This window comes from Mesocricetus auratus, unplaced genomic scaffold (assembly GCF_017639785.1).
Source record: "Mesocricetus auratus isolate SY011 unplaced genomic scaffold, BCM_Maur_2.0 Super-Scaffold_4256, whole genome shotgun sequence".
Taxonomy (NCBI): Eukaryota; Metazoa; Chordata; class Mammalia; order Rodentia; family Cricetidae; genus Mesocricetus; species Mesocricetus auratus.
In genome coordinates this window covers 106,882,685-106,907,236 of record NW_024429182.1, presented here as the reverse complement: position 1 = coordinate 106,907,236, position 24,552 = coordinate 106,882,685, and the positions used below count along the sequence as shown (strand labels likewise).

Sequence of the window (24,552 nt, the reverse complement as noted above, 5' to 3'; positions counted from 1 at the left end):
GTTATTTACAAGCTCCATCTATTTTTTTTTCTAATAGCAGAATGGAGAATTTGGGGAATTTTAGATATTTCATGGGGCCAATGAGATAATGCATACTAAATACCTGTTTAACTGTTTCATTGTGGCCCTTCTTTTTCTCTTACATCTCAGAGAATACTAAGAATTGAATTTGTTGTGTAATCAGCAGCTAACCATATCTATTCCCCCTTCCACTGGATTCCCAGGGTCCAAGCCACTGTATGACATCAAGAAATCATGCAATGATTCTTTGCATGAGTGAATGTCTGAATCTTAGTTTCCTGACATTTTTATTGGATCTGGGAGACGATTAAGACATCTGAATTTTAGACCTCTGAGGTGTATTCCACTCTTTTAACAAAGAATAAGCTGAAATATTAACTGATTATAAATACACATGTGATTACTATGTTAGTTTTATTGTAACGCTAATAAATACTGGATAAATGACTCTAGAAGACAAAGAGGCTTTGAGTTCACAGTTTCAGAGGCTTTGGTCAGTGGTTGAATGTTTTCATTGTTTGATCCTCAGTTGAGGCAAAACATCTTATTTTTGAGAAATTGCGGCAAAGGCTACTTACTTCCTTGTAGTTACAAGACAGAGACTGGGTTGGGGTAGGGAGCCTAAGCCAGGGACAAGGTACATGTCATAGTTAAGTTTCTATTGTATAACAAAATGTCATTACCAAAAGTAACTTGGAGATGATAAGGTTTGTTTCAGTTTATAGTTCCATATTGTAATTCATTATTGAAGAAAGCCAGGATAGGAACTCAAGGCAAGAACTGGAAGGAAGGAACTGAAGTAGAGGCCATAGAAGAATGCTGTTTACTGGCTTGATCCCTATGGTTTACACAGCCTGCTTTGGTACACAACACGGGAAAACATGCCCAGGGCTGGTCTTATCTCTTAAGAGACTTGTATCTTGCTACATAAATCATTGATCAAGAAGAAACGATGTACCAAAGACTTGTCTATAGGCTGATCTGGTGGGGACATTTTCTCAGTTTAAGGCTTTTCCTTTTGTAATTACTGTAGCTTGTGCATTTTGACATAAAATTAGCTATCACAATACCCTTCAGAGGCATACTTCCAGCAGCCCATTTCTTCTAATCATGCATACCATTTAAAGCATCTATCATTTCCCAAAATAGTGTCACCAGCTGGAAGTCAGAATTCTGTAGGTGAGCATTTATATTCAGACCACAACATTTATAAAGATGAACACACATTGCTTTTTGACTCATGGTTCCTAAGTGTGATTTTCATCTATTTTCTAGTAAAGATCTTTAAAAAGCATAAAGTATTATACTTTTCCAATATTCTAACTGTAGTAAAATATGGCCATTTAAGAGAATTTACATAATACCTTTAAAAAGCATTTTTCAGAATTTACTTATATAAACGTAGTCAAAATTTACGTGTACTGACTTAGGCACATTTGTGTAACATTGGCATAATTACTTAGTCACCAAGTATTCCTTCAAACCAATTAATTGATTGTCGAGATTCATTCTATAGATATAGCCAGTATTTCCTCTTTTTTAATTGTTTGACATTTAAGTAATTTCTAGCTTTTCTCTGTCACAAATAATAGTCTCTGAAACACTCCTACAAATAATTACTTATGTCATCTGATAACTTAAAATAAATTATTGGATATGAACTATTTGGGTCAAAGGTTAAGCCCATTTTAAAGCTGCCAAATGATAAATAGTAACAATGTATACTTCTTACCTGGAGACTTTAACTTAAAATTAATGTCGCTAGATTTGTTTTTAATGTACCTTACTCCCAAAATAACCTGTAAGCATCAACCATCATTTCTCATTATCTTTGTTTCATAATACATTCTGATTGCCTATGTACAATATACATAAAAATAAGAGTAGGGATAGCGGCTGCCAGGCGAGGGCCGGAGGCCAGGTCGGCCCGGCCAGGGCAAGGGTTCCTGGGCCGTTGAGGACCAGCGCTGAGCGACCACGTGAGTTGGAATCGAAGCCTCTTAAAATGGCAGATGATTTGGACTTCGAGACAGGAGATGCAGGGGCCTCAGCCACCTTCCCAATGCAATGCTCAGCATTACGTAAGAATGGTTTTGTGGTGCTCAAAGGCCGGCCATGTAAGATCGTCGAGATGTCTACTTCGAAGACTGGCAAGCATGGCCATGCCAAGGTCCACCTGGTTGGTATTGACATTTTTACTGGGAAGAAATATGAAGATATCTGCCCGTCAACTCATAATATGGATGTCCCCAACATCAAAAGGAATGACTTCCAGCTGATTGGCATCCAGGATAGGTACCTATCCCTGCTCCAGGACAGTGGGGAGGTACGAGAGGACCTTCGTCTGCCTGAGGGAGACCTTGGCAAGGAGATTGAGCAGAAGTATGACTGTGGAGAAGAGATCCTGATCACGGTGCTGTCTGCCATGACAGAGGAGGCAGCTGTTGCAATCAAGGCCATGGCAAAATAACTGGCTCCCAGGGTGGCGGTGGTGGCAGCAGTGATCCTTGAGCCTACAGAGGCCCCTCCCCCAGCTGGGTTCCACTCTGGCTGGGCCCTTGGCTGGACTCCTATACAATTTATTTGACGTTTTATTTTGGTTTTCCTCACCCCTTCAAACTGTCGGGGAGACCCTGCCCTTCACCTAGCTCCCTAGGCCAGGAATGAGGGAGCCATGGCCTTGGTGAAGCTACCTGTCTCTTCCTTCACAGCCCTGGTGGGGAAAAGGGAGTTGGGTATTGCTTGTGGTTTAGGTCCTCCACCTCCCCCTTTTTCTTTTTAATTCAATTTGGAATCAGAAAGCTGTGGATTCTGGCAAATGGTCTTGTGCCCTTCATCCCACTTATCCCTGGTCTGGTCCCCTGTTCTCCATAGTCTTTCAGCCCCAAGCACCACTTGTACAGACTGGGGACCAGCCCCATTCCCTGCCTGTGTCTCTTCCCAAACCCTTTTAGGGGTGGTGAGAAGAGGGGGGGAGCAGCCATGATCCCTCCTCAGGCATCTGAGAGGGCCTTGCCTCCACGGGCTTCACCCTTTCCTGCGGCTCTCTCTCCCTGACACATTTGTTAAAAATCAAACCTGAATAAAACTACAAGTTTAATATGAAAAAAAAGAGCAGGGATAGCTTCAGCATAGCAGAGTATCTTTGTATCCATCACCCAGTCATAAACAACTTACATGTTTAATGCAAATATTATTGACTATAAGACTTTTTAACTTCTGTGAAGCTTCTGTTCTAGTCACCTACACATTTCTTGAGCATTGGGGTCATGCAAAGTTTGTGAAATAAATGCTCTTCCATAACCTGATACCTTAATGAATATGGTGTCTCAGTTATAGTTTCGATTGCTGTGAAGAGACACCATGACCACAGCAACTCTTCTAAAGGAAAACATTTAATTGAGGTGGAATCCTACAGTTCAGTGGTTCAGCCCATTATCAACATGGCGGGGATCATGGTGGTGTGCACACAGAAATGTTGCTGGCTGGCTACATCTTGATGAGAAGAAGTGAACTGTGTATCACACTGAGTGAGACTTGAACATATATCAGATCTCAAAGCCCACCTCCACAGTGACACACTTCCTTCAACAAGACCATATGTACTTCAACAAAGCCACACCTCTCAATAGTGATACTCCCTTTGGAGGGGACTTTTTTTCAAACCACTACAAATCACAAACCTTAATTTTATTTTGCATGTTTCCCTAGTATGAAATTTTTTCTGTTGTTGATAAATAGCCAAGAATGCTAAGTTCAGGATGTCATTAAGGCTACTTAAATTCTGGGACAGTTAGGTTAAAATGTGGGATCTTGTTAGTAAATACTTGTTAGTATATATGTGCTGATCACCCTTTTTACCTTCATCAACAATGTATATAAATAATTGTATTTGGAAACAAATTGTTCTTTCTTTGGTCTCACTACCAGATTGTGTTTTGAAACAAATCTTAGCCTCATTAACCCTAAATTAATCTGTAGGAAATAACAACAATTCTATTCTTTCCATAGGTTTCAGGTAAAAAATGGGAGAGACGGATCATATGTTTTGCAAATGTCTGAGAAATTCTAAATAGCATTTCCTAGCCCAGAAAACTCTTTTGCCTTCAGTCTGGGGGATAAGATATCATGTTCTTTTCTTTATGAAAATAAAATATCTGAATGGAAGTATGGTATGACTAGGATGGAATAAACGGGTTTAAGACAGGCCCAGTGTCTGATGCTTATTAACAGAAAGAAAGCACAAGAGCAAGGAAAAACCGCAGCTTAGTTTTTCTAGAGAAAGTTGTCTATACTTAGATCATCCTTACCACAGAAGCAAAAATGAAGGAGGAGAATCATGTAGGTGGAGAGTTATGATTTTACTAGTCCTAGGGATAATATGGTGCAATAAATTCCGATTCAGCTATTTTTTTAAAGTAGTCAAAATACAGGCAGAGGCAGTTCGATGACTTACACAGGCTAATATTTTTGCTGTATTTTGGTTAGGCCTTGTACATAGAAACAGAGTCCTAGAATTAAGTACATTATTATAACTTTAGTGTCTCAACCATGATTGAAAATGTTATCACTCTGGGGGTTTAGAGAATACTGATTTCTGAACTATACCCATAAAGAATATGGCTTAACTGATAAATTATATTTTAATTTACACATCCATCTTTTATTTTCTATTTATCACGGTATTCTGATACGACAGTAAGATTGATTTGTGTCTAGTGAGAAGAGTATACAAATGCTGTATTCATTAATATAGTCTTAACCATTGTCACTGCTGGGAAACCAAGCACCAATAATACTCTGTATTGTTTTGGAGGCCTGTAGCACTAGAATTTCTACTTGATAAGCTATGCCTTCTGGGAGGGAAGTTATCTACCCATTAGGGGTACATCTGTTTTAACTCTTTTTAAAATTTCTTCTTTTAAAATAAAGATATGAAGTAGTTGGTTTTCTTAAGAATAGGTCATAGAATCTTAGTTTTAGTTACTTCTTCACCATTCCTCACCCTCTGCCCTAAACTCCCACGCCATCTGTGCTTAAACAATTTCATCTCCAGTGACGCTCCCTCCTGTCATATCATGTGTTCCCAACTACTTAAGCCCTCTTCCTCCCTTTTAATCACCCTAGCTTTTATGAATCCACAGAGTGAATTCAGCTTAGAGTGCTTGTAGAAACCAGGGAAGTGTGCTTTAAAAGAACCTTTTATTATGGAAATTTTCAAACATGCTGAAAGCAGAGAGAATGGACTAATCAGTCCCCATTTTCACATCCTTGTTTCATCTCTCCACCCCTTGCCACTTATTTAAATGTTTTCTTGCTAGAATAATTTAAATCATATCATTTTATTCTCCAAACAGTTCAGTGTGCTTTTCTAAAACATAAGTTTAATATAAGCAAAATATAATTATTGGACTGAGAAAAATGAGTAAATTAATGGACTAAGAAAAATGAGTATGTGAATACCTTCTGAAATTAGTCTCTGTTCAGTATTTCCCAAGGGTTTTCATATACCTTTGCTCACAGTCTGATGTAACTAGTGTCCATAAAGATAAATCTATAGTTTGTACTTATAACCTTAAATATCTCTGCCTTGTTTATCTTCATTTTTTACTGTCTGAACTCTAAAGGGAGTCATGTACAAGATGATTTCTCACATTGAATATGGCTAGGGCTGTTCCAGTGTTCTCATTTAGTTTGTTCCTTTACTTTCCCTGTCCTTCTTCCTGTAATTTGCTAGAAATGGAGATGAGCTGAATTTCACTGAATGGTTTTCTGTTTTGTTATTGCTGTTTTTTTTTTCTTTTTGGCAGTACTAGATTCTTAAAGAAGACAATGTCATTTGTCATTTATTGTTGCTCTCATTTTAAAAGTATACTCATAGTATCAGCATAACCATCTGTTATGACGTTCAAAGGTAAGATATTACAGGGAGATTTATCTGAATTAACTCTGTTACTACCCTCATGGTTCATGACTCCCAAGGTCAATATATCTATGCTTTTCTTCAAAATTATATGAATTTTATAGATAGTACCAAAACTAGAGGTTGGAGGTGGGTACGTTCATTACATCATCAACATCTTATTATTCCCACGTCCACCAATCTCATTCCCATCTGAAAGAGATATTTGACAGAAGATTTATTTCCCTTATTGTAGAACCCAGTTAGATGGAAATGGACTGACTTTAAAGAAAGGCAGTTTATTTATTTATTGCAAAAGAAAGATATTTATGTAAAGACTGATAATAATGAAGAAAATTATAAGCCCTGACTATCTTCACCTTACACTATAACTCACACTTACACTTACACACGTACACTTCTTTCCATACTTCAAAGAGTTAGTCTGTCATTATCACTGACCTTTTATTGGCCAGCTTATTCCTATTACATGGAAAGTCTTCCAACAATATATTCAAATATTCATTTCAAATGAACCATGGTAAGCGATGGATTTCATATAACTGACACTTAATTATGTAGTTTAATCTTTTGGGATCTAGAGATTCTCTCAGTGAAAAATGTGATTTAGAGAGTGGCAGGATTACATTTAATACTTGAAATGGTTTGAGAGCTTCTGGTGGATATGCATCCATGAAGAACAACATATATACCCTCAACTGCTGTACACTCCTTCTATCAAAAAATGTCAGTTATTAGGGACAATCAATATTTCCTTAAGCTTGTCTGAGTATTATATACACAGGTGACACTACTTAGTCATATGAACATATCCAAGCTGGCTTTTCTTCCCATAATTGAAAGATACTTATAATGTTTGTTTCTCTCCTAATATAATCCAATGATATCTTTATATGGAGAGAAAATAATAAAACACCAGTCATTTCTTTCATAAAATTTGAGTAATGTTTCTCAATAACTTATCTATTTTCCCACATTGATATACCTTTAACTCTCAAGGCACTACAGTTTTACTACGTTTGTTTTAGTATAATTCTCTATTCTTTAGTATCTACTTATCTAAAAGTACCAATAATTTCTTTACAATTAAGCATAAAAGTATAACCAGTTTACATCTCCTTGCATCAAAACTAGCATTCAACCTGTGACTTAAATAAAACCAAGAAAATAATTAAAATATTTGAATCCTTGTGTTTCATTGCTTTTTTGTGTATTCATTTATGGCTAAAGAAACCACTTCAAGCATCCATTGACCAATATGAATAAAGTAATAAGCCAAAAAGCTAACACATAAAATCATTAACAATTTAAGTCAAGAATATTGTTGACCCGTCACAATGCTAGCCTTCAGAGCCAGGCAGCCGCTCGTGTGTCTGTGTGTCTCTCCCATTGCATTGAATAGGAACAGAATAAACTGCATTGCTACTTGTTTCATTAAAACAAACAAAACAAAACAAAAACTTTTCTTCAATAGCTTTACCTCTCATGATGTCTCTGACATCATCTAAAACTTTTATGATGGCACTATGAGTGACACTTCAAATTTTTTGTATCGAAGGTGTATAGACAAGACAATTTCAATGTCCCTTAAAATAACTAAAATGAGTGTCTTTTTACAGAACTTGGCTGTGAATTTTTAATGGCCTACATTTTATGATCTATTTTTTTCCATGAAGTGTTATCTGTAGGATTCCAAATAACTTTTGGAGCAGCAGTTTATTTATGTTTTGGAAATGTGACCAAGAGTCCTAATTTGGAGGCTTACTTTAAAAGCAGAAAAAGATTACCTGATTTTCATGCTTTGCTGAAAAAATAGTCCCATATGCCTAGTTGTATCCATGGAAACTTGCAACTGTCTGGTAATTGCAATGGACTACAAATTGGTCTACATCACAGGTATATCTACCTCTGGTCTATCATTGTTGTCAAAATGCTCTTTCTAGTACAAATATGTATTTTTATATGTCTTCTTGCCCAACTCTGTGCAAGCCATTCAAAGCTCTTAAATTTGTGGTCCACTCTAATTTTCCAGATTCATGCTGTTTCCATCCCTCCAGATATAATTTCTTCTGTATTCCTCCTAGTATGTGATTTTTAAAAATGTATTTACTTTGTGTATATGGGTATGATGTCTGCACATCTGCCTGACATTTATGTGCATGTAGTGATTGTGGATACACTAAGAGAGAATTGGATCACCGGGATTGGAGGTTGTGAGTCACAGTGTGGGTGCTGGAAATTGAACCAGAGTCCTCTGGGAAAGAAGCCAGTGTTCCTGACCACTGAGAAGACTCTCCTGCCCTCTGTGCTATTTTGTTAAGCCACATTCTCTTATGTTTGCCATATTTTTCCTACTAAATTCCCCACCCATCTTTGAAAAGAAGTTCTTGGACATACTATTTGTTAACATCTCAGTTGTAGCAATTGCCTCTCTTTATGCATACAGACAGAGAGAATATGCTGAAAATGTGTGAGCCATGATTCAGTGATGACTTAGAGTATCAAGAGTATTCTCTTGCTTTTGTTTGAGGCTATCAATAGATAACACATACCTGAGAAAATCAAATCCACTCTCAAGTAAGCTGTGTGGTTCTCACGAGGCCTGAAGTAATGAACCATGTTCTTTCCAGGGTTTGTTGTTGTTGTTCATTTGTTTGTTTGGTTATGTATCCCTCCTCCAGCTCTTCTTTTTGTATTCTGCAAATATGACCCAGTTTTTCTTTTTTAATGAAATAAAAGCTGTGTGAAACTATTCTTCTTCTAAGCACCTGACATATTTGTGTTCCTGTTATTTCTTAATATCTTGAAGAAAAACAGCAAAAATAAGTCTGTATTGGTATCTTTTGGTGAAATCAATAGGGGGTTTGTCAGGAAGTGTTAAGAATTCAGATATGTTTAGATAGTGGTGCAATAAAGAATTGGATAAACATAGTTATGTTTGTGAAATGGTCACTCAGTTGTAAACATGTATGTCACTGCCAGAGAAGAGATGATAACCTCCATAACTAAATTGACATTTCTATTCGCTTCTTCATTGTGCATGCCTTAACTTAGTGAGTTCTGGAATATTCCTTCATCACAAACCTGAGAATCTGCTCACAGGCATCACCATGACTCATTGAACCCTTATGCTTAATGAGTCTCAGTTACTCCTGTGACTCCATGGGGAGTTTTGCAATTACTTCAGCTTGAGTCTTACTTCATGATAGTCTGATTTTTATAAATTTTGGGTATGACCTTGTTGATGAGATTTATAAATCTACCCAAGTAACTTTACGCTCAACCAAAACTGACAGTTGCAGCACATCTCTAAATCTACAGCTAGTTCATCATTTCATTGTTCTAAGAATGAAGTTTTGAAGACAAAGAATTAAATAAGTAGCCGAGGATAGTGACCTGATCCTACATTTAATTCCCACTGCTACAAAAAGTATAGGTTTTATTGTATAGTAAGGATTGCTAATATATTAAAACCTATACACAATATATTCTAAAGTATGACAGGTTTTGTGACAAACATCTGTGGGATACTTAGAGGTACAAGAAAAGTCCTTATCAATTCCATCTAATTAATTGGGATTGATAAAGAGTTTGTGGTGATTCTGTTGGATAATTTGCCAGGGGAATAAGTCTGCTGTTTGAGAAAGAGTGTATTAGGTGAATGGTCTGGGGATGAAATAAACCATTAAGATCACTGGAAGTGACACAAATTAACAGTGGAAGCTCTTGGTAGAGAAACTTGGAATTACACACAATTCGAATCAGAGCAGTACATGATGAAACTTCTATGTTTTGCAAATCTCTTCTTTCCCTATTTGCTCTTCTCAGAAAGCCCATTCTTATCCATGTTCTACCATTGATTATCATAGATCTTTAAGGTTCTGATTTTTTACCTTTACATTTATTCAGTGCGTATGTTAGAGGAACTCTGTACCTCACTACCTGTGAGGAGGTCACAGGATAAGTATCATCTCCTTCTGTGTTGGTATGTGGTTTCTGGGGATTGAACTCAGGGCCTCCAGCTTGGCAGTAAGGGCTTTTACTTACTTTGCCATTTTGTGAGCCCTATTAGATTTTCAAATTTCTATTATTACTTGGTTAAGTAATATACAATATCAATTTCCTCCTTCTAAGATTACATATGCATTAGAAAAGGACTTGTGTTTATCCAGATACACATATCTAAGGCTCTGTTAAGTAGAGATGCCCATCTGTTGAGTGAGTGCTACAGCAGTTGAAGGTAATGAACATCCCATGTATTCAAGAGCAGCAGTTTGTCACTGCCTTCAATCACAGAGATTGAAATTATGTTTTCCCATTTTCTCTTATAAACCATCACCTCCCATTGCCAGAATACAAGGAAGCAAATATTTACAAGACAATGTTTAATTTTTTTAGTTACTATGGATACTGGCAGATTAATTTGTCAATGTGTGCTTACTCAGTGCCTCCCTGTTCTAGTGCAAAGGGTGAAAGATTGAGCTCTTAGGAATTTTACAAAGTTCAAGATGTGTCTCCTCACCTCAGAGCTTGTATAATTGGAAGAAAGGAAGTACCAAACACCAATGACATCTTAAGAACACAGAAACAAAAATGTGCTAAGTATCTTAAGATTTTAGGAATAATAGGTTCTCCTGGGGCAAGTTGGACAGGGATAATCATGGCAAATTTTCTGCTGTCACCACATTTAGATGGTAATTTGGAATCTAATCCCAATTGGACACCGTTCATTACACACTAATTACTATTTGCCCTGAAGTGGTTGTTGTGTGCAAGCGGAGGTTTAGAGACAACTCTAGATGCTTTCCAAGACCCTTCTGGGGGGTGGAGAGTGGGAGCAACTACGCTGCCTTGATAAGTAGTCAGCTTGCATTCTTGTTCATCTTTTCAGAATCTTTTGATAGGTGAACACCTCCAAAGTGCATGCTTGGTATGACATTGACTCTATACACACATTAGAAACAGCTAAAAAAAACCATATTCTTGCTAGTAAATTTTGCAACATGCTTATGTCTGAGTGTGGAAGTATGGATTCATACCTCTACAGGTGCATTTTAAATTTCATTTTCACAGTTGATTTCTGTGTACATTACTCATTTTACAGTTGCTCTATCCATATAATTGAGTTCTAACAGTCGTACTGGTGTGTCATGAGGTGACACAAAATTATTAAGATATGTTCCCTGTTCTTAAAACTTCAGTATCCATATATATATATATTTAATTATAGAACAAGTCAATGAATATTATTAAAGAATAATCTCAACACAGATAAACAAATGCACATTAAGTACCATACTTTTTTGTCATTTTTCTAACTGCTAGTATTAAGTCCTCATGCAGGTGAGACTTTGTCTTTCTGCAGTCCCTGGCACTGTGCAGACATTTTAAGTTTCTACAGTATTGATTTCACAGGATTCAGCATCTCTGCTGACCAAGTAACACCACGCAGTATGCTCCACAAAGACCAGGTTATATAGCTTCAGCCTCCATAGTGGGTTTTGGTCTCAAGCTTTTCCACCTCATTGACATATATGAAATTCATCTTTTGGAGTCAGAAAGCCTAGTCTCTAGGACTGAGCTTCTCTGTGGGAACTTCCTGAGCACTTCTGTAGCTTTGTTGTCTCTCCAATTCCCACAGACCTCTATTTTCTCCTGAAGTCCCTGAAGTCTCTTCTATCTAATTTCCAGCATACAGAGACAGTACTCTTTTTTCTGTGTCTTCCACCTATAATGCACAGCCGCTCCACCCACCCCCTCTAAAATCAAGGCACTGAGAAGAATGTTCCCAAAGGGAATTCAGAGCAGGTGACTTTAGGTTAATTCTGTTTTCTGCTTTCTCAGGATCCAGAGGCAAGAAATAAAGAAGAAACAGGGGGAGGGGAAGATGTAGCCTTGCATGAAGATCACTACCATCCAGACACCATCCATCATAGAAATACAAGGAACACAAAAGAATAAGTGACTTGCTCTACAATGGAGATTTGGGGAGGTACAAACAGAAGGTGATGCCAGGTTGTCTGTGGAGGACTATTAGGAGTTGCAGATTATTTTGAATGAGGGCAAAGTGTAGTGATATACATAGAAGAATGGAGTTGCATCTTCTTATTCTCTATTGCTTTTTGATAACCATAGACACTCTATAAACACTATCTAAAATAGAGAGGAGGAATTGTGAAGCTATTTCTGGAATGACAATTGGTTTAATGAGTCCAAAACAGTGTATGTTGTGGTGGATGGGTAGAGAGAAACATATCTAGGTTCAGAGAGTCACAAAGCAGTGGGGCCACATAGGTCATCCCAAAATATTTGAACCTTTTTTAATGAGCCATGAGGGAGATTTAAATGTTTTAAATCAATGTGTGGCATTGTTAAAAGAGAAGATACTCTGGAAAAGGGAGTGGCAAAATCAAGTTTGGTATCAATTACCTTGATGGTCTGTAAGAAGAGAATAAAGTTGTAGGGGTCTTGAGGAAAATTATTTTTATATATTTACAAAAGGACAATTGACTTTTCTACCAGTCAGAACAAAGATAAATATCAAAAGTTGCATAATTCAATGGATCTGGATTTGTACTGCATTCCTTAGAATCATAGGGGCAGAAGTCAAATCCTAGGAGGGAGTTTGCCAAACATCACAAGAATGAATCTGATTCAGGAATGAACCTACAGATTCAGTCAAGGTTGAAACTTGGTTGGAGCAAGTCAGTTGTCAGATGTACTGGAAACATTTAAATGTTTCCATTTAATGCCAGAACTGTCTTTTTAAAGACTGAAATGAGAATAAAAACACATCTAGATCATGTCTAGAGTAAATTTTATTTTGTATGTGAAAATGAAACTTTAAAAGAAAAAATAAGAGGCAAGGGAGAAAAGCATCTGTCTTGTTGTCTAGATATGTTACAAGTTTTGATTTACTATTTTAAGGAGAATAAACAATAACTAAGTAGTAGGCTTAATGAAAAATTCCCATTTTCTTGTAATATTTTAGACTACATAATTTGAACTTCATTGAATATCTTATATTAAATCACCCCCAGCCAGACATGGAAAGTACCACGCACATGTTCATGCATGCCCAAAGTGTGTGATCATGTGAAACACAGGAATTAATCGAGGTATGGTGATGCAATTAGAAGGCTATCAGCATATATTTTTATTCAGAGATTTCCCCCAATTAAACAATGACTTGGGGAGTTGGGGTGGGGGTTGGGCATGACTAGTGACAGACTCACTTCCTTTCAGAGGTAACACATAATCCAAAAGAAAAAATTAAGGGTGTTCCAGCTCTGCAAATAAACTTCCTCCTGTTACATTCTGGGGAAGTGGCTAGGTAGACGATTTCTCCTCAGATGAACAGATAAAAGTGTACCGTCTGTGTGTGCAGCTCCAGAAGTAATATCTAGAATAGTGACCTGGGCTGAATCAATGATCAGTAAGGTATTGTAAGGTTGAAGTTATATTGAATAAAATTATTTTTTCAGATTTTATTAAAAAGCCTAAGAATGTCAATAATGAATAAAAACAATAAGGAAAATATCAGAGAAACACAAATTAAAAGGAAAATAACCTCAAGTATAACAGGAATCACACAAGTATAGTTAAATATTCCAGTTAAAAGGCAAAAATTGTTTTTGAATAATTTTCAAAAATCTAATATGTTATATGATAGATGAAATACATACATTTTAAGTACAAAGGTTTCAAAGTGAAATAATGTAAAAACATGAATAAATTAATTAATTAAAGGAAATGAAAACTGAGATGTAAATAGAAAAATAAATTAATTTTGAAGCATAGTGTATAATTAATGCTAATGAATAGTATGATATGATCATAATTTTTAATGAAAATATGGATTTGAATACACTTAAAATGTGCTTAACATAAAAACAAAGCAAGTAATATGTAGAGAGACACTATTGCTGCATCTAACATCCAGATGCCGAAGTATTAGGTATCCCTCACTTATGCCAAGAAATAAAAAATACATGATTTCTAGTACTATTATAGACTGTGAGAGTCCTATTTTTTCTTTGTGGTTCACTAACCATGAGTCCATGAAGAGGAAGGGGCAGAAGTAACAACAGAATCTTTGAATGACCTATGAACATAAAGGAGATAGTCCTCTAGGAGACAGACTTCAGTGAATCAGTTCAACTTCATTCTAGAGTATAAGGAATACATAGGATTAGGCAGCCTCAGGAAAACCCTAATTTACATTAAGGGCCATGATCTTATCACAAGGCTCCTAGCAGAAGTCTTAGTTATCATATGCGCATCAGGGGAGTCTTTTAGCAAGAATTGTGCAAAGGATCAAGCTAAAAGAGAAATCAGGCATCCGGCATTGAGAATTCTATATAAAATCAGTCTTCCAGTCCTAGGGATATTTTCCAGATAAGGGCAGGTGGAGAGCGGGAAGTTTTGCTAAGGAGGAAGAGAGTCTTTCATGCCAATGAACTTTTGGAAAAAGCTTCCAGGCCACTATAGAGTGCAACCTCTGACTAGCCAGCAAGGCATTCCAACAACAGACTAGTCTCATGTTAAATGAAAACAGTACAATTAATAATAATACCACATACAGTAGATGTTTAACTTCTGTGGAATGTAACAGCATGCAACCCTTTTAAAAGTTGACTGCCAAGGACTAAAAAAATGCAATAGCCTGCCATTTTTGCAAATTTAAATTCAATGTAATAGAGAGGACATTTCTTTAAAATTAACTATAGATTCTATGTGATTCCTATTTCAATTCCAACAAGATTTTTCGGAGTAGCTAGACAATATGAATAGATATGAATGGTGACAATAAAGGTTGTAAAATGTCCAGAGTACTCCAGAAGAGAACAGCTAGGGTGGGAAAGCTATTGTCTCACAAGATTCCAATTATTTCACTAGGTGATTCTCAATGAAGGCAATGAGGATTAAGAACTACACAAACCTATTATCTAATGAAACAGAGAACTTTGAAACAAGGCCACTAATCTTTCTATGCTTCAACAATTTATTATTAAAAAATAAAATCTGTCACAGTGATGCTCAACTATGACCCCAGCACTTGGGGATCCTGTCAGGATGGTCAGGACTTCACAGTCACCCTCAGCTTGAGAGGTGTATGCCCATCTTGGTTCTATGAGACTCAGTCTCACAAAAAGAAACAGCCAAAAATGAATTTAAAAACAACTGATTATACTATTTATCTCATAAAGTTATTAGTTAAACACTTAAAAGGTGTATCTGATACATGACATAAAAATTTGATAATTTCACAAGAACTTCATAAGTGACAGAAATGATATGGCAAAAACATTGAAGAAAAGAGGGCCAATTAATAAGCAACACCAAAGTAATCATCTATAATATGAAAAATTCTATTGACCTCTATTTTCTCATATACGTTGGCTAAAAACATTTTCAAAGAAACTAATGATATCTTTTAGAAGCTATCATTATGTGCTGGGTAGATGGCTCATTGGTTAAGAGCATGGACTGTTCTATGTACCTCAAGTTTGTCTTCTAGCCCCCTCTTCAAATGACTCACAATAACCTGTAACTCCAGCTCCAGATTTAGTACTCTCTCTATTCTCCATGGACACCCAGATCCACATGATGCATACATATAGAAATAGATAAAAACTGAAAACAAGTCTTTAAAAAACACAAAGAGCCGGGCATTGGTGGCGCATGCCTTTAATCCCAGCACTCGGGAGGCAGAGGCAAGCTGGTCTCTGTGAGTTCAAGATCAGCCAGTTCTACAGAGTGAGTTCCAGGACAGCCTCCAAAACAATACAGAGAAACCCTGTCTTTAAAAACCAAAAGAAAGAAAGAAAGAAGGAAGGAAGGAAAGAAGGAAGGAAGGAAGACTGTAAGCTGTAAAAGCCTGAGGACCAGGAAATGTGAAAGTGGAAAAATTAATCTTCTTCAAGAATGAGCTCTCTAATGGTTTATCCAATACCAAGTGGTCATCTTCACAATCATATACATAAAAGTAAAACTAAACAGACAGTACTGGTGGCATATATATATATAGATATATATATTTAGACGTGGGGGGGCAGTGTAGCCATAATTAAAGCAAAAGAGAATTGGGAAGATCTCAAGTTTGAGGCATGCCTAGGCTTCATAATTGAAAAAATTCAAAACATACAAACAAAGCATGAACTCTCCAAGGTTAATAAAATTAAAGTAAAATAAGGAAGGGAGGAAAGGAAGGAAGAAGGGAGGAGGGAGGAAGAGAGGAATGAAAGAAGCTACCACAGAGAAAGAATAAAATGGTCACTAGATTCCCAACCTCACACGCAATGTAGGAACACAAGTTAAGCTCAACTTCATTTTACACTCCCTTATATAAGCAAAACACAGGCTTTCTGGCCATGTCAAATATTACTAAGGTTAATTGTTTTACATTACTGTGCCTATAAACTTTCTGGGGGAAAACAAATTGACATCATTTGTCAAAAATGAATATTATGATTTAGAACTTCTCTCCCTAGTTATATTGCATGAAGCAATGTGAGTATGGTTTACTTCCTTAAGTAGTTTTATTTCTAAAGGAAGAAAGCAAAATAAAATCTGGAAACAACACACATACATATCAAACAGAGAGTAAAAGTATGATACATGAATTGTGTATATAACAGAACAGTGTGTGACATTAAAATGAATGAACATGTATGAGTCAGAAAAATGAGTAGAGAAAACAAGTCAAAATTGTGCATTGTGTGAAGAGCTACATAGATAAAATATCAGAGCAGAAAACATTCAATAATGCTTCAATAATGCATGCTTATTGTCCCAGATCTTCAATCAGCATTAATTTTATGGCTACATTCCAAAACTTTCCTTTACAATACACATATCCATTTGTATACACCAAGCCTTATGTGGTCAAAACTCTTAAGCCACATATACCTATAGATGTTAAGGTAAAAGTTCTTTCTGGTTTAACCGTTCAGACGTAGATGGACTTGTGAGGGCTTCTTCATTCATTGCTTTGCAGGTGCCTGTGAACTTCAGGCATGAGACACAGCTCCTCTTAACAGAGCAGTTGCTCATAGTGACATATCTTCTGCATCCGTGATAGCAGATGCTTTTAAAATCAACAGAGAGAAGGAGCAGTGGTGGGTGGAATTAGAAACAACTACTTATTCATATGCTGCTATGTGAAGCAGATCGACCATACTCCTTTCAGATATGCTTAAGAACTATCTATCTGAGCTGAAATTGAAATATCTGAGAGTATTAAACTGTTGTCCTTGGAAACTGCCAACCACCGGGATTTTGATTTTTAAGCAAAGCACAAACCCAGAAGATCATCTGGGCAGAATAGACCTTGAAAGGAAGCTTTAAGTTCCCCATCATTTATTGGGCTGAACATAAGCATCTTGTGAAGTTGACATCCTGTACTCTTGGCAGCATCTACCATGAGGCAGGAATGAAACAGAAGGAGGAGGACCCATGGTTCTCATCTAAACTGCTGAAGATACATATCTACCCTGCTCCACAAGGATGAACTGAGTATTCAATTCACATCACATTCTCTCAGTCAAAACAGTGTCTTTACATAGGAGAGAAGCTAGTCTTAATTTTAATGAAAACCCTTACCTGTTTAGCCAAAAGATTGTAAAATATTACCCCATAATTCTTTTGCAGATGGGATTCATTAATGGATATGTGTACATACAGTTATGCAATTGGTCCATCATTCATTTCCATCTTGTAAACTGTTGTACCGTTATTGTTTCTATTTATCATTGCACAAAACAATAAACTCTCTGAGTCTTTCAAAATATCGTTATCACCTGCAAGGTTAGTATAACTGTGTTGCCTGCTATCCAAGTCTCTGATTAACTTAATGAATCTCCCTAAAATATAATGCTTGCTACATTTCTTTTTTTACTGAATAGCCTACCTTGGATTCTGAATACTTATTCAATCAAACTCATCCTGTCAGACTGAAATTTAAAGCTGTGGTTCATCTCAATCCACTTTATCATAACAAGCCAGCCTTTTCTTTTTCCTCACTTTGAAAAGTTGCTGCTACTTGAAATGATGCCTAAATCATTTTTCCAACCAAAAAGTATAAGTTCTTGTAACTTTATACCAATTAAACTTGAATTAGGATAAAAATATCTATCACATTTTATACATTTATGCTTATCATTATTAATATTATTCTTATATTTATTCTTTGAAAATCTATACATGTATATAATAATGTGTGACCTACCATATTTTAAAATTAAAATTACCTTTGATGTAAGCAGCATTGATTTATGATTGTTGATGAATGGCTATTCTGAAGTTTTTATCTTCTCATTTCACTTTAGGGAAGAAAGTATTGACTTATTGTTAGAGGAAAAATCATGATAAGAATGATTCATAGAGGAAATAAATATAGTACATGGTGACGAGATTTTTCCCTAAGAAAGACATGGCTGCAAACAGGAGAATGTAATGGAGAGAAACCTGCCTTGTCAGACTTCCAAAGATGGAAGTCCTTTGCATTCAACTCATGGTTTACATCATGGGTCAAGAAAGAAACAGCTTTTAATGAAAGCATACTAATTGCAACTTCTCATAACTCCTTTCTGCAAAAGCAGCCTTTCTGTTCTCTAAATATTTACAAGATGAAGTAAAATGATGAATTCCATCATAAGAAAGGGGGTAAGCAGCTACAGACATGAATGGAGAGAGGGTGGTCTGTCTGTGGCTTTAAAACACACACTCCCACTGACTGGATTTTAGCACTGTAATAAACACCTGCTAGTTGGATACTGAACATCCCTTCCACAGAGCCTACATGATAGATAGCAAAAGCAATTTTCTGTACTTTGTAATGTGTGCTTTGTGGGCTGCAGTCAGCAACCAAATAAAAAAGAAGCACCTGACCTCTTAGCAGGTGACTCCTGGAGTGAACTGAAGTGAATTAGAGACCTGTGAACGACTTTGCTTACAGAGAATAAGAATGAAGTTGAGAACTAGGAACAACGGTTACTGCAAAGGAACACTCATGTCCAAATAGCTTCCTGTTTCTTTACATGTGTTTCTACAGTGGTTCAGTATTGCATGCTACAACAGGGCAAACTGAGCCCATTGACAGCTTGCTGACTTTTACTCCAGGCTAGAAGGTGTGTCACATTCATCCAGGCTCTTACGTTAAAAGGTTGCTCACTGTACCCCAGTTCATACAACACTTCTGAAGTGCTTTAATTCAGTCTTCTTTAAATTTTTCCATCACAGAACCAAAGACAGAACAGGAGGCATATATATCTCCAGGGACCTAGGTGTGAGGGTCATGCAGTGTGAGACCAGGACTGCAGAAACAAATTACAGAGGAGGCAATTAGTGTCATGATTGTTTTTCTCTGTAAACTCGCAGGCAGTCTTTATACTCCATGCTTTAGGATACTATTGCATTTGACTATACATTTGTCTCCAAACTTTAAGTGCATCGATGCTGCAGGAAATGTTCTGTGACTTAGTGAAACGGCTAGCACAGTATTGCCAATTCCAGCGTGTACTGATGGAAACACATCATTTGGTGGGTTCTTGAGGATCTTGGGTACTCACACTAGCACTCCATCTGCATCTCTGACCCAGTTCCTCCCACTGACTTCTAGAAGTCTGTCAAGTTATCTTCACTTAACTGTTCTAGAGGACCCCAGACTTCACATGCCAAAATTTTCTCATCTTTTCCCTCCTTGTCTTGCATTCTTCTGGTGAGTGACACCTTCCAGGCCCACAACGACTCCAGCCAGAAACTTGGGAATTATCCCAGCCATCTCATTCTCTATTGGCCCCCACATTCCATCAGCCACCAAGCCTGTCACGTATGCCTCCATCTGTTTTTCTCTCTACTGACTGACATTGTTTTAATTTAGTACTTTATCCTTTCATGTCTGAATTACATTTATAGCAATCGTTGAATCAGTCTCTCTGCCCCCTACTCCTCGACACTAATACACGGTTATTTATGACAGTCCTTTACTCTTTATCTACTCTGACTACCTAGTATAGCCAAGCTCATTACTCTACCATGAGCATTGTATCAATTAGCCCACAGATTCACCTTGCCAATAACCCCATTTCTAAGAGTATCAACAGTGTCACCACTTTTCATGCTTTGGGACCTTGCGCATATAATTTACCTTTGACTGCTTTTCTTTATTTTCTCGGTGGTTAATTAATATTAATACCTTATTTCAGTTTAAGAAAATATTGGATGAGAACATTTTCCTCCATTAACAAAACTTTCTGTAGTTTTTAAACCACTTCTTATATAAACTTTAATAGTGCATATTACTGGTTTTGAATTTTGAATGTTTGAGTAATGTCTAATTAAAAGAAAAATTCAGACTGCCAATATAGTTCATTGGGTTAAAGTAATTCCCATCAAGGCTGGTGACCTGAGTTTAGATTTTCATTGCTAAAAGGAGAGAAACAATAACCACAAGTTGTTCTCTGACCTCCCCTTGAGTTCCATGGCATATATGTACTCCCCCATACCACACAAAAATTAACAAATCAATTTATGTAATAAAAAATTAAGTGATATTTCTCTTTCATGATATGAATAGATTTGTATATATTTTTGGTGTACATTTCAAGTAAGAGAAGATATCTTTTTAGTATATAATCATACTATGAGAATATATCTCTAAGTATACTTTAAATCTGTATGTAAGATATATAACACAGGGCTAGGGATACAACAGTGATAGGGCTTGCATAGCGTGTTTGAGGCTATGAATTTTATACCAAATCCTTAAAAAATGTCTGGTATGTATTTTAATTTCCAAAAAAAGTAATACCAAGAAGAACATTTTACAAAAAAAGGTTCACTTAGCTGTATTCCATTTTGTTGAATTAAATGTACCCCCTCTGAGTTTATAGACACCCTATTGTTGCCTACAGTGCAGCACTTACTCTAAACTGCAATTGTTGCTTTCATCTCCATTCTGAATTTAACATTGGAAGTTGAACTCCATTTTTGTGTCTCAACATTGTGTCTAGTACATTATGGATATTTAAAAAGTACCAGATATTTGTTACCAATCTTTATAGAAATTGCTATCAGCACAATATTACCACCAGCAGAAAAGAAAAATATTGAAACACTTTTATGGTGCTATATGTTACAATAAACTGTATAGAATACACATACACATATAGTAATAATAATGAAAACCAAAAAAGATGGGTAACAAATATATTAGTGATAGTGAACAAATAACATTGTAACATCATAAATATATGCATATACACATAAGAATAAGGATGTAAAAATCATGTAGGGTATTTGTAATATTTGTACACATGAACTATCCATAAAATTATTTAATTCCTACATTCAGCCCTCTTAGCTGTTACTTCTACGTATCACCTGCTCCACATAATCTGCTCAGGCTCTGTCTTTGTGTTCTTCTTGTTCACACCATCAAATTGTATTGTGATGTTCACCAACCTCACTATCTGTATTTGATCGAACTTTCAGATTTCTGCTCATCCAGGCACATTTCTGAATCTACTAAAACCGAGAAGGAAAAAATAATTTTTGAATTCGTCTAATGCAGAGGAAGGAGCACAGATGGTCGGGAGGGGAATAACATCTATGATGTGCATTTGGGGAGGTAGAAGTAAATAATATTCATAATAAAGTGAATTGTGTAACATTCAGGAATAATATATACTGTAAATCAAACAATGTAAAAGCACAAAATGAAGGTGCTGAGATTAAAGAGATATTTAGAGTAGGTTTCATTGAGAAAGCAGATCAGAAACAAGAGCAAAATAGAGAGAAAGCCAGCTCTGTTAGAAGACTTGATGAAGCGTTAGACACACATAAAGGCATGTTAATAGGGAAAAAGACTGGGGTTTGTCACTAATGAAGTGTCAATCACACAATCAGATGATGAGCAGCAGGTTAGCTGGGAAGGGCCTTGCATTTGTGGACTTCCAATGTGGCCCCAGGTACACACCAATGTAACTTCTCCAGATTATCATGTTCCTGCGATCATTATAAACAGCAATCACATTTCTGGCAGAGAGAATAAGGGATTTAAAGCCACTCTTGAATTTATATAAAAATGAAGTAGACTTGCTTTTAAAATTCTAAAATGTGACTTTCAGAATGTATGTATGTAGCTAAAAGAGGAAGAAATGAAAGAGGTTAAGTGTTTGAATAGGTTAGGATTATTTAATTTTCTTTTAATATTTCATTTTTCTTTCCTGTGTTTGGTTTGCAAGCATGTGTGTATGCATGTTCACATACATAGGCTCACACATGTATGTGCAGGTACACAAGCACTTTGTGTATGTGTGTGCATGTGAAGGTGGCAGAATGACATTTAGAGATTTCCATAATCACATTCTTCCTTATATATGGGAACATTCTCTTAATCAGACCCACTAGTCTAGCTAGTCAGCCAGCTCTGGGGAATCCCCTGGCTCTGCCTTCTGCGTATTGGCATTATAGACTGGCCTAAGTCCCCACATAGCATGTAAATGGGTTCTTGGAATCTAAACTCTGGTCAGATTCTCATGCCTGCTTTTTATAAGCTGAACATTTTAACCACTGAGACATCTCCCTAGCCCAGGTTAGCACTGCTTTTGAAAAACGAAGAAACTAAAAAAGAATTTTCTTTTACTGCTTTCAGGGAATATTAGTCTAGGGATGGATTATGTACCTGTGACATCTTTCCCCAAACATAATTATGTTATGTAGCATTTAAAGCAGACATGGTTTTCTCTTCTCATTGATGAAATAAATCAGTTTCTGGATTGGTATCTGGCTTTTTCTAAATCCCAGTCTCTTTATACTCTATCAGATAGATTCCCTGCATCACACCTTTACCACATGCAGGGAGTCAGGGAAGGAGTGAGCCATGGAAATGAGCTGAATGGACAGTGAAAAAAATCAGCTGAAGTATTTTCCCCTCACTATTGAGTCACTATATGACCTTCAACAAGTTAAGCACCTTCATGGTTCTCATTTTCTTTCCTGTGAAATAAAAAAGTTGGTTGAATAGCAAACTGGGTGCCTCTCAGGTTATCCTATTGATGATTCTCTCAATGCAGTTGCTCTGAGTAATATCCATAGTCCTCCATTGTCCGTAAGTGTCTTTGTGAATGACTCAGAGTTTGCCAGCCTTGAACACGAAGATGACTCATTATCATAGCTAACATTTTCACAAAGAAGAGATACTAAAAGAATAATTCCCAGATTTGTGGGTTTCTTTTCCTCCCTGCAGCATCTGGCTTTCCTTTAATGACACAAATTTGGTTTTGTGTTAACAATCATCTGTTTGTTCCATGGGGATGTTTTTATTTCCATAAACATTTTCTAAAACTCAGAATAAATTTGAAGAACAGTATCTTGTGGCTTGAGCCTGGTTAGCCTTTCTTTTCAGTGGCATTCTCTTAAGTGCAACGTGTGCAGATGTATGAGTTCTTCATTTTTGTGGTACATCCACCAATGAAATTATTAATAAAAAACTGGCCATTTATGTAACACCATGAATTATTGTTAATGCTTTCCTGGAGGTTTATACTCTTTTCAATTCAATTTTATACATGTACTACAAATTTAAAAGTATTATCACTTAATGTTGAATAAGTCAGTAAAATTGTTAACAGTCTAATACTAGTTACAATTTAAGAAGTTTCATGACTCATAGAATTATCTTACACAGTTATGTATTATTTAGTGATACATAGTTTCTTCTTTTTCTGTGACTATAGAGACAACTTAGGGAAGAAAGGATTCATTTTGTCTTACATTTCAAATGGGGATATGGTCCACTATAATGGTGAAGACATAGCAAAAAATCAGGGATGGCAGGAACAGGAGTCTTGCTGATCACTCTGCATTCACATATTTTATCCACAAAACACAGCTCTAAGAAATGGCCTAGGAGAGAGTAATCATCGTTTTATACTTTTTGCATGTCAAATATGATACATAGCACTCTCAAGTGTCCCCTCACTCTTTTCTGACAGTTAAGATGTTTAGGGTGCGAAAGTTGGTTCAGATCTACTGATCATAGCCAGTCTTAGTGGATCTCATTTGAGGTTAATGAGTCCAATGAATCATAGCTGAGATAACTGCTCAAAGCTTGCCTTAGTTCCTTCTTTTCGAGCAGACTAACCTAAACTTGTTCACATGGTTCTGATGAAGAAGGAAGACCTTTGTGATATAGCTGCAAATTGCTAACACATCACTTTTGCTTCATTTCATTGGGTAAACAGCTTGCAAAGCATAACAATAAACTATATAGATAATGAGGCTTTATCTCTCAGTAAAATTACCATGACTTCTATAATGCTCACAAACAGAGACAAACATCTCCTTGCTTTCTGTGTGCTATTCTTTCAAAGTGGCCAGTAATAACATAAATCTGTACTATTTGGAGTTTTCATAAATGTGTGTGTGGCCTCATCTCACTATTAACAGAAGTGCTAACTGCTCTCTAATTTTAGCATGTATCTTTTAAATGTCAAAAGACAGATTTTCCTCCAACTCCCTTGCCTAGTCTTCAAGCTTTGAGTCACAAGAATAAATTTACTCTATGAAGAATTTGCCAGGAAAGAATAGAATAAAATGCAGAG

General features: G+C 36.4%; 2 protein-coding genes across 7 annotated transcripts in view; both read left to right on the top strand.

The window, feature by feature from the left end:
• The window catches only part of Dlg2 (discs large MAGUK scaffold protein 2), a 1,919,116-nt gene that overhangs the window by 891,628 nt on the left and 1,002,936 nt on the right, over positions 1-24,552 (top strand). The gene's annotated exons all lie outside the window — the stretch shown is intronic.
• LOC101840102 (eukaryotic translation initiation factor 5A-1) lies at positions 1,865-3,133 on the top strand. Its single transcript, XM_005073932.4, has one exon. It carries the CDS (start codon positions 1,880-1,882, stop codon positions 2,489-2,491), a length of 612 nt encoding a protein of 203 aa, XP_005073989.2. The 5' UTR covers positions 1,865-1,879; the 3' UTR covers positions 2,492-3,133.

Excerpts from the sequence above, each read along its gene's own strand:
- LOC101840102 (XM_005073932.4), top strand. The coding sequence starts at position 1,880 with ATGTACAATATACATAAAAATAAGAGTAGGGATAGCGGCTGCCAGGCG.